The 11,282-nt window shown below is 32.0% G+C and overlaps 1 protein-coding gene across 2 annotated transcripts; it reads right to left on the reverse strand.

Moving 5' to 3' along the window:
- Positions 1-462: 462 nt before the first annotated feature.
- Positions 463-7,485, reverse strand: LOC107618803 (RNA-binding protein 2). 2 transcript variants are annotated; one of them, XM_088499657.1, is made up of 7 exons: positions 7,146-7,485; positions 5,938-6,068; positions 5,554-5,839; positions 5,376-5,437; positions 5,182-5,263; positions 4,418-4,517; positions 463-722 (listed from the first exon to the last, which is right to left on the reverse strand). In XM_088499657.1, exons 1-7 carry the CDS (start codon positions 7,222-7,224, stop codon positions 704-706), a joined length of 759 nt encoding a protein of 252 aa, XP_088355783.1. In that variant the 5' UTR covers positions 7,225-7,485; the 3' UTR covers positions 463-703. The 2 variants fall into 2 exon arrangements, with proteins under 2 accessions (XP_088355783.1, XP_016176452.2); XM_016320966.2 differs by lacking the exon at positions 463-722 and adding an exon at positions 960-1,286.
- Between the last annotated feature and the right edge of the window lie 3,797 nt (positions 7,486-11,282).

Consider the following 11,282-nt stretch of genomic DNA (forward strand, 5'->3'; position numbering starts at 1 on the left):
AATAAAAAAATAAAAATAAATTAAAATTTCATAATTTATTTTAATTTATCACCAAATAAAATAAAAAACACTAATTTTTATATTTTTATCATTTACATTTTATTCTCAGTGTCCTATCTTATCTTATTATCAGAACCAAGCGCAGCCTTATTTCCCTTAATTACCTCTCTTCCCTATAGCTAGCCACCTCCCCCCAAAGAATCCAAAAACATTTTCTTAAAGACTCGTAAATTTGCTTAATTATTGCTGACACCGTCATATTCCTCCTTAATCACACTAATAATTACTCAATTTTATAATACACACGTATATAATCAAGACTCATCTCTAATTAAAAACCTAATAATGCTCCCTAGTTCCTATAAATCATGTCCCTAGTTGGTAAGGATTTTTCTTTCTTTCTTTCTTTTTTTAATTAAAGGATCAAAATAACCGGTAAAATGACTATATATATATACATACATAAAATAGATCAAGTAGTGATATTTAATGAAATGATATTGTTGCACGCAACTCAAGTGTTGATGATAATTATTAATTAATTAATTAAGGGAAGACAATGATAATATAAGGAGTATATGCTTTTGCAGATGCCATGCAAATAAAGAGAAAAAGATTTCCAAAGTTTGAAAAAATGCAAGGTTTAGCACATGGGGACAAGTGTGATTTTATCCAGATCTTACCTTTTTCCATTTTTTCCCTCTCATTGCTTGGCCCCAGAGCTTTGAAGTGCAATCATATTCATGTGCATGCAATCAACAGCACCAAATATGAAATATCATTCACCTTTTGGGTGAAAAAAAAAATAAAGAAAATAAAGAACCATTGTTTCCTTAAGTAATGATCCCCTATTATTAAAGTTTCTTACACACGCTTTTCCTTTTGTTCTTTTGCTATAAATAAATATTCTTGTATCACAATTAAAAGTTGCACATCACTCGCTCATCACTTCACATCACAGCAGAATCAAATTAAGCTATGTATTATAATTATATAATTATGTCACTAAAATACAACATACGTACCTAATTTCATGGCATTGGAATTGAACTACAGTCCAAGAAATCCCAAAAAATTCCCAATACATATATATAAGTCTTTAATCATAGTCCCAGATCTAACCATGAAATTTAACTGCACACTTCTTACAAGTTACAATGTCCTAGTATGTTGGACATAGATGTTGGCAAAGGAATCCCCAATACATTGGAGAAAATTAAAATATAAATTAAAATAAAATAAAATAAAAAATACAACCCTGGTAGTACTGAATAAAAGAGACCCCACTGTAATCAATACAACAAATAAGAAGAAAACACAAAGTGAGTTATGGCTAAGGTTAGGCAAGCAGGGATGATGATTTTATTGGCTATTTTGTTTATTGCTTAGCTTTGGGAGATTTTACGAAATAAGAAAAAGAAAATAAAGAAAATTATTAAATTCTGACAAGTTACAATCATGCCAAGGGAAAAAGGGCTGATAGAGATAAATTATATAAGATCAGCATTTATAGTTCTAATTAATAAAAATAGCACTTGAAGCTATCCATTGGTTCAATCTATTAGTCTTTTGATATCATGCTGATGTGTATTAATTTTTCTTTTTCTATTTTAGTAAGTAAAACCACTCAGATGGATAATAAATAACACCACAGTTCAGCGAATTAAAATTTCATCTTCCAATTTTCTAACAATCAAGGAAAGTAATGCAGCAAGTTCATGAGTAGTCCAACTATAGGGTACCATCTAACTTTCATATAAACTATTATAGGAAAAAATCGAAAAAATAAATGAACCTTTTATAGGATGTGTGATATTTAATGTGTGGGACGTTTTATTGATATATAATCAATCATCAAAATGGAAGAAGTTGTTTTTGCTTGCAATGAAAATATTATAATCACAACAAAACAAAGTACTCATCAATAACAATTATTTATTTATTTATTTATTTATTCTGACATGAACAATAATTGCTTTAACTTTATTAGTCTTTTACCATAGCCAATTTTCTTTCACTTGTGTAATCTTTGTACGTAAAAGAAGCAGAATGGACCACCTGCCGACTACACAAACTGTCAAAGAAATTTATATATAAACCAATGTGAAGTCGATTTTTGAAAGAGATGGAACTGAATTTTCATCATCCGAAATGATAATCTATTGCCTATTTGCCTAAGCCATAGTTTTTAAGCTTTCTTTAAGTTAAATTATATGGTATTATTCATTGTTATAAAGTGTTTTCAAATAAATATCTTTCCCTAAATACTTCCTGTATTAAATATTTTTTTTTTAAATATAACATTTTTTTTAAGATGATGGAAATTGTAGTTGCCGGAAAAAAAGACTATGTAAATTGTAGTTAAAATAAATTGCATCAAATAGAAAGGATATCAGTATCCTCATTAAAACAAGGAAACCAAAAACCAAAAATGTTTCTATATTATTTTCTTGTTAAAATATTAAAATATAATATTTATGTCCAAATATATTAAAATTGAAAAAAATTGGTCTGAAATTATTAACTTTTAGAAACTATATTAGGTCACACAAACCAACTAAATGAGAAACACCAAAAAAATAAAACCAACCCATTGGGAATTGGGAAACAGGAAACCCACTACACAACACTCACATACCTAGAGGGAAAAAATAGACGAGCGTCCTTTTTTTTTTTTTGGTATTTATAGTGGAGCTTTCTATTATGTCATTTTCCCATTATCTGCACAAGCCCATGAGCCCAACGGTATTCTATTATTTTGGTCAGTACATAAGCCCAATAGTCTACCAAATTTAGTTTAATTGTTTGAGATATAAGATTGATTTAAGGCCCAAAAATTATAAAATATCATAAAATAATATTTGTAAAAACGGATTGAAGACCAAAGAGAAGGTCACAAATATAGTTGATGTCAAGTATCCCGAGAGTGAACGACAAAAATGGAGTCAATTTTAGAAAGGTAAATGTCAGTCCAAAAAAAAAAAAAAGAAAGGTAAATGATAAGTCTGATTTTCATGACCAAAAAAAAATCGTATTTTTATTTTCAATAGTTTTATTTTTTTAAGATTTTATAAAAATAAATAAATAAAACAAAAAACAAACATTTTCATTATTTTCTAGTGTTTGGTCATAAAATAAAATACTAAAATAGAAAAACATTAAAAATAGAAACAAAAAGAATAAATAATCATCTCTAACCATAAAAAATTTAGGTAACTAACAAAATTAGTCATAAAAAATTTAAATAAATTTGATAACCAAAAATATATCCGATTAATAAAACTAACAATATTAATTCTATTTAAAAATTTCTAGATACCCTTCTCCTTCATCTTTCTATAAAATTTTCTTGCTCTTATCACCATCAGTGCTATTAAAAACACTTTAAAATCGAATCCAAATAGAAAATAAATCCTACATCACAATCTCGACACTGCAATCTGATAGAGTAGGAGGGCCCTGAGCAGGTCATATCTGTCCTTCTCAGACTCTCCCTTCTTGGTCTCCGCCTCCGATGACAAGACCCTCCGACTCTAGGACATACCGATCGATTCTCTCATCAAAACCCTCTACAGCGCATGTGGTTGGTTATGGTTGGGTACTTATGATATCACCGAGGAAGCTACCATGGTGATGTTCTTATTGATTTTCAAGGTTTGAAATTTTAGCGGGTTCTTGATGGTTGTGGAGGTGGTTTCGGTACCGTACTGGTAGGACAATTGGTTATGGAGAAGAGAAGGTAGAAGGCAGTAGAGATGGTAGAGTTTGGGTTTAAAGATGGAGGAGCAAGAGTAAGGAGAATGTGAAGAAAGGTTATTGTTGGGAGAATTTCTGTAGAGAAAGAGGTAATAAGGAAAGAAGAAAGGAAAAAGGATATTTGCGAAATTTTTTAATAGTTAACATTTTATTAGTTTTGTCAATCAGAGGTAAATTTTGATGGTTACTGAATTTATTTAAATCTTCTATGGTCAAAAATAGTTATTTACTCAAACAAAAACAAGAACCGAACACTCCCAAAGAATTCATACCAAGGATATAGACACATTATTTGCCAATCAGAAACAAACTTTTTTATTTGGACATCTCAAAGCAAATGCTACGATTAACAAGAAATCCTGTTTCAGATTAAACTTAACAATATTTATACAACACCGGTATTTGGCTACGACCACCCCAAAATCTGTTTGTTAGATTTGCTCAAATGTAATTGGGAGTTTCATTACTCGGCCTTTCTAATAATACTATGCGCATGTCAAGGACTCTAGTCGCGATTGTAGCCACGAGGGTGACACTAAACCAAACTCGCACGCATCAAGCATTTAACGAACACTCTCGCACCCGCGCGAAGATGATGTACAAAGGACATGGACAATATGATGAGCATAAAAAACTAAATGCCTTAGGTGAACCAGCTCACCTCTTGCTGCGAGGTCCAACTCCAGATCTAGGGCCGGGGAACCGTGAAAACTGGAGCCGCAAGTGACTGGACTCAGGATTGAGCTCATCCACTTTATAACCTGTGCCATCCAACCACAGGGTCAGCATAATTTTGTGAAGAAAGCATTGACCAATTATATCCAAATCTACGAGCTTTGAATGACTAAAGTACTAACGAATATGGCAAGTACCAGTACCTGCTGCTGACCACGCACATGACCTACTACACTAAAATGAATAGAATTTTGGGGTTTGGACTAATTAAAAAAAGTTTCACGATATTTGATGATCGGGGATTCGTGGTGCCATGTTAAAGCCATAGCATTAAAGAACAGGATTACATTCCAATCACGATGGTGTAGTCATTAGTGAGCAGGATGGTAGCTTGGTCTGCTCATTCTAAGAAATCATGGAAGTTGGAACTTATTTATTGTACAGTATAGTTTGAATGAACCTTAAAATCTGAAGTAATGATATCCACTGTAACAATAATTTACAACTTTTACGATGATATCCTTATAGTTCAATAGAACATCGAGAAATTTCCTTAGTCAAATAAGCATATCATATTTCTGCAGTTGTTTATCGAATTTCAGTATAACTAAATTAATTTTTTGATTCAAAATTATAGGGTATTTAAAACTTATTACTACTTAATATTAACATAGAAGGCCGAATAATCGAATATTATATAATTAGAACATGAAAATTAATCTCCTATAACAGCAGGAAACAAAATGATACCTTGCAAGGCACTCAAAGCAGTAGCTGCACAAGCTGGGTTTGCAAAATCCACAAAACAAAGGATTAAAGGATCTCCACCACGCTGCAATGACCAGGAGTTTCATCATGAAGAACATAATTGAACTTTCAAAAAGCTACCAGAATAGTGACAAACCAAGCCAGGAAAAGCATGACAAGTTACAGAGTACACTTACACGTTTGGATTCTTTGCTCACAAGTCTCACTTCTCTATATCCAACAAAAGGGCGGAAAATATCTAAAGATGACATTAAGGAATTTGAATAACTTGCGAGAGAGAGAGAGAGAGATGAAGGTATGAGAAAATAAAATATAAACATATCTGGTAAATCAAAATCAACAACAAAAGGATACGAGCCACTTCCCTTCTCGTGCTGTCAGACGGAAGACCTTCAACATATAAAGTACTTGAAGCATCTGGTGGTAGCGGTACTGTCTCAGGTCCTGGCCTGGAAACTGCATCTAACTGACCACCATAACTGACATTCCGTCCATTTCGTGCAATATCAGGAGGACCACCCCCAGGACGCCCCATGACAGCAGAATCAGCTAGCGAAGGACCTGGCAACCCACCAACACTCCTTCCTAATCCAACATTGCCAATTGTACTAGCTTCTCCACCAGAATTAAAAGATGTAAGCTGCTTCAAAGTAAAACATGACATATTTTCAACAACTAGCAACGGAGGTGCATGCAGGCACAAAAGCATCATGTAAATAAAAGGGGTTCAGATGTTACCCCTCCACTCTGAAGGTAGCGGTCATAAGCAGATCCAAGCGTTTTTGTGTCCTTTATCATTCGGCGGTCATCATCTCGAGCGATATAATTATGCATCTCATTACCCGAAGTCAGACCAGAAGCTGACATTTCTGCATCAAAACAAAATCTATTCTTACAATTTATTCACTAGCAAAAAGAACTAAAGCTGAAGCACACACTCTGTCTCTAACAAAAACCACTTCCATCTATTTACAATATCATACACCATAGCTTTTTCTACTATGATAATCACCGACAACACTGAAATACCACATCTAACTAAAAATTATGCTGGATGCTACATGACTCACAAACTAAATGGCACATACGCCCCACAATTACAATGCAAAATACTCTTAAAAAATAAGACGTCCATGCTACAAGATGCACCTTCCACCTTCCGGAGTTTCAAACTTACTACTGGAACAACCAACTATACAACAGGCAGCAACTCTATATTCTTAGTCTGTCCAACTTGTTCATTTTAGAATAGCTCATCTGTTTTCAGAATTGACACTCAAAACTCCACAGGATCCTTTGTGTTCTTACATCAAATCCTAATATTGAAAGCCCAAAAACTAATATTTTACCAATTCACCATGCACAAAAGCGAGAAATGATTAGTATGATTATATTCACCTATTAAACTTTCTAAAACAATAGTAACTCAAATTCCTATCGAAGGAAAACATACTAGGCAGGATATAGATATGCAGGCGCTATAATCTATTGATACATCACTTACCAACAAAGTCGCCCACCAATTTGATTACCATTAAGGCATTACCAAGAATCCAAGAATTATTGCTTAAAAGGAGATATCATCATGAAACCCCTTCTCAATTTGCAAATAAAAACTATCCTCCGTGTAAAGCTCACAGAAACACTTACTCTTTTCACAATTCACAACACATCCCCCGTGCCCTAAGTTACACAATTCAGATAACCACAACCTCAACAAAATTTCAGCTCCTTGGAGCACAAAATCGCTATCACAGATCAATCTAATTGTACTACTTAGTAATCCAAGAACAAGAAAAGAAATTTCCAAATAAAAAATTTCAACTTTTGCCATCTGAACAATTGAAAACGAATTTTCAGCGACGATGCGTGACATTTAACGGGAAAAGTAAACATCATTGAAGAAAAATGGGGATTTGGGCGGGGGAGGAGGGATAAGAACGAACCGAAATCAGTACGAGGTCGTTTGAACATAGCGGAAGAAGGAGGAAGCGCCTGCTGCCGATTCCAGAAGCCATCCGCCATGGCGAGAGATCGAGACAAATAGCAAAAGTTGATGGATTTCAGGGGTTGGATGGAGCGAAGACAAAGAACGAGGTGTCAATCACAAACCCTAATTCGCAATGAAATCAAATTTTCATACCCTAATAATCGACCGGTCCTGATCCCATTTGGTAGTCTCTGAAAGATGGAAAAAATAATAATAGAAAAAAAAAAACAATTAAACAAGGCCACCGTTGGGAAATTGAGAGAAAAACTGTTAATTCCATACTCTTTTGTAAATTTAAACAAACTAGTGCACAGATTTTGTATTTATATTTTTAAATATTTAAAAAAAATACACAAAGTAATTATTATCTTAAAAAAATTTTAAAATCGTTATCAAAATCAAAGTTTAATTTGAGACTAGTAAGTAATTATCATTTTATATTTTTTCGAAGTAAAATAAGTATTCATTATCAACCATTCTTCACATACAAGTCATTTTTTTATACAAGTCTATACAAATTATTTTACCCTAATTCACCTCACGCTCCTCTTAATTTAACTAACTTTTTAATCAACGCACAAATACATAACTGTCTTTTTCGAAAGAATTTCGTTTTCATTTTCAAATTTTCTCAACATTTACGATCTACGTTCTTTTCTATCTCTGTGTTCTCTGCATTTTCTTTTCGTTCATTCTCTACGTTTTTGTTCTGCCTCCTCCTCATATTCTGCTACTTATTCTTTTTCTTTTTCATCATCATCATTATCTTCATCATCTTTTTTTTTTCTTATTCGTCTTTTTTTTTCTTGTTTTATCTTCTCAAGTGTCTTCTTGTTTTACTCTCTTAATAAGAATAAAAACAAAAAATATCAAACAAAGAAAAAGAAGAAACACATAATGGTACAAAATTGCTTGGAAGATGATGAACTTAAATTCATTCAACTAAACGAGAAAAAAAAAGAAGAGAAAAAAATATGCAACATTAGAGGAAATATTTTTCTGTATTTGCAGCAAATTTAGGTGTAACACGAAAATATTTGAGTGTATTGTCTAAGAATTTTCGGTGTATGTGTGTGCTGATAAGTTCTGCATAATTCAAAACTCTTCATCTTTCTCCTCCTTTATCTTCTGCTACTTCTTCTTCTTCTTTTCTTATTCATCTTTTCTTTTTTGTTTTACCTTCTCAAGTTTCTTCTTGTTTTACTCTCTTAACAAGAATAAAAAAAATCAAACAAATAAGAAGAATAAACACATAATGCTGCAAAATTACTTGAAAGATGATGAACTTATATTCATTCAACTAAAAGAAAGAAAGAAATAAGGAAAAAAATGCAGCATTACAAGAAACATTTTTTTGTATTTGCAACAAATTTGGATGTAACACGAAGATATTTGAGTGTATTATTTAAAAATTTTCGATGTATGTATGCTGATAAGTTCTGCATAATTTAAAACTCTTCCTCTTCCTCCTCCTCCTCCTCATCTTCTGCTGCTTCTTCTTCTTCATCTTCTTATTTCATTTTCTCATAATTCTTTCTGAATTTAGCTTCGCAACTTCTTTCGACTTTTCGCGATGATTTTCAAAGATTTTGATCCTTATTTGAATTTTGAGCATTATTGCAGTTTTTTTTGAGAAAAAATAACTGTTTATGTTATTCAAGAGTTAGAAAAGCGGGTATTTACACGCAATCTAAACTGAAGGTCGTTTTTGTTGGGTTTTGACTAACTTGTATGAATTTGAATACCAAAAAAATTGATATGTATAATAGCCCTCATTCATTATTATCTCTACTATTAAACTTCGCTTTAAATATAAATTTTTTATTCAATAATTAGGTAAAATTCGGAGGCTGATCAATCATCCCAGCTTTTTATATTTGTATGAAAAAAATAAATCTACAAAAATAGAATAACACAAAAATAATGTAGCCTTCTTATCAAATACAACAAAAATTATTGTAGTAGTAGGATAAAAAATCACCAAATCCAATTTATATATGTTTTTTTTATATAAAAATTTCAGTTAACACATGACTTGTCATTCTTTAGTTTAAATAAAATTATAAAAACTATTATTTAACCTAATTTAAATGCTTAAACACGATAGGTCAAGTTTTGAGTTTAATTGTTGCCAGCTAAATACCATTTTTTTGTGACGCTTTCAGCTGCTTTACGGATAACAGATCTTATGTTTGGAGAAGTCTGTGTAAAATTTAGAATATTTTAAAGGATGATTTTAATTGGTACATTAGAGATTTGAACTAAAAATTTTAGTTCTCTAAATGGAGGGAAGAGGGGCAACTATGTAATGGGATGGATTATGTTCACATTTTTTATTCGGATCTCCAAATTTTAGATCTATGATCGATTGGAGAGTGGCACCTTGAGAAGGTCTATTATATTTTCATAAGATTTTGCATGAAAGCATTCTCTCCTACAACTCGGATGTGGAAGCGGATTCAGTGGTAGGCAAAGCTTGGTCTAGTGGGACGTCTAAGGTTTATGATGCTCATAATGGCTACTTATGGCTCTGTAAAAAGATGTTTGGATGGAAGGAAAGAGGGGATTGGCTTTGACTTTGGCGTCAGTTTGTTTTGGAAAGGATCAAATTATTGGCTTGGCTTTGTCTGCGAGAGGCCTTTCACCTATAGATAGTTGCCCCAGTTGCTTGACTTGCTGGGAAACAGTTTTCTACTGTATTCGGAATTGTCCGAAAACTCAGTTTGTTTGGCAGACTTTAGAAATTTCCACTCATCCTCTGGATTTGAAGAACTGATTCTTGTCCTATAGCAAACAACACTTTTTTAGATTCTTTTTTAGTCTGTGGTGAATTTGGAGAGCTATAAACAATGAAATTTTCAATCATCATGAGCTTTGGCCTCCTTTTAAAGTGGCTCGTATGGTTTTAACCTTCGAGAAGGAGTTTCGAAATGTCTTTAAATTGCAACGAGTTTCTATTCTTTTTATGATGGGTACTTTTAAAATAAATTGTAATGCTAGTTACTCTGGTTTTAGGGATCAAATTGGTTTTGCCCGTGTTAACAGAGACAGGAACGAAAATTAGCAACAAGGCTATTTGGGAACAATAACGGGCTACAATATTCTTCAATGAGAGTTGTTTGCTATCTGAAAAGAATTTCTTTTAGTCTGAAACTTGGGGTAAAGAGATGTGATTTACGAAACGAATTGTCAGGAGGCTTTCATTTTTGTTAACAATTCTCAAGATAATGATGAGTGTGTTGATCTTTTGGTGCTTAAAGTCAGAAATATCATGACTTAAAAGTGACACGTTGATTTTTGCTTAATCTTGCGAGATACAAACATAGTAGCAAAAATTATAACAAAGACGGCTTTAAAATTGCATTCGCAGCATTGCACTTTCTTAGTCCCTTAGAACTTTTTTCTTTTTCTACTTAGTTGTTTTAAATTTTTAATCACAAAAAAAAAATTCACTTAATACCAAAAAGAACAAATTGAACCCAAAAATATGAAGAACTAATTTATAATTTAACAAAAAGAAAGTAAGTATCCAAATTAATTTGAATAATAAGTAGATAATAAAAAGACAATTTCATAACAACAACGAAATAAGTTAATTGCTCACAACAGTTTATATTGACCATCTCAATTAAGCGATATTTTTTCTTCAAATGTTTCTTTTACTGTATTCAAAACTGAAACTAAGCATATATCCCTTTCTTACCACTTTTGATCTAAAACTAACGTACCTCTTTGATAAGCAATTTTAAAATGATACTGCCTCTTTTTTATTTCCAAATGCAAGAGGGAAAAAGGAAAAATCATAATTGGCATATATTAATTTTTTTAATATCACATAAAGCATTTTTATCGAAGTGATCACCGTTATCACATATCCCTCACAATAATCTATTTTATTCAAGATGTATACTTGGCTAAGGTCATTTCAAGAGGAAATTAACCATCTTGACTCTTAAGTATTCTATAATTATTTTTTTATCTCTAATTTTAGGAAATTTTTTTTAAATAATTATGCCATGAATGTCTAAATTATTGCAGGGATATGTTGAAATGGCTAATTTTACAACTTAATAAATTATTCTTTTGTTCTCTA

Source organism: Arachis ipaensis, chromosome B9 (assembly GCF_059453495.1).
Source record: "Arachis ipaensis isolate K30076 ecotype BB chromosome B9, ASM5945349v1, whole genome shotgun sequence".
Lineage (NCBI taxonomy): Eukaryota > Viridiplantae > Streptophyta > Magnoliopsida > Fabales > Fabaceae > Arachis > Arachis ipaensis.

Coding starts and splice junctions, on each gene's coding strand:
- LOC107618803 (XM_016320966.2), bottom strand. CDS start 7,224: ATGGCGGATGGCTTCTGGAATCGGCAGCAGGCGCTTCCTCCTTCTTCC. Junction 6,069..7,145: donor ACGACCTCGTACTGATTTCG/GTTCGTTCTTAT, acceptor GTTTTGATGCAG/AAATGTCAGCTTCTGGTCTG. Junction 5,840..5,937: donor GCTACCTTCAGAGTGGAGGG/GTAACATCTGAA, acceptor ACTTTGAAGCAG/CTTACATCTTTTAATTCTGG.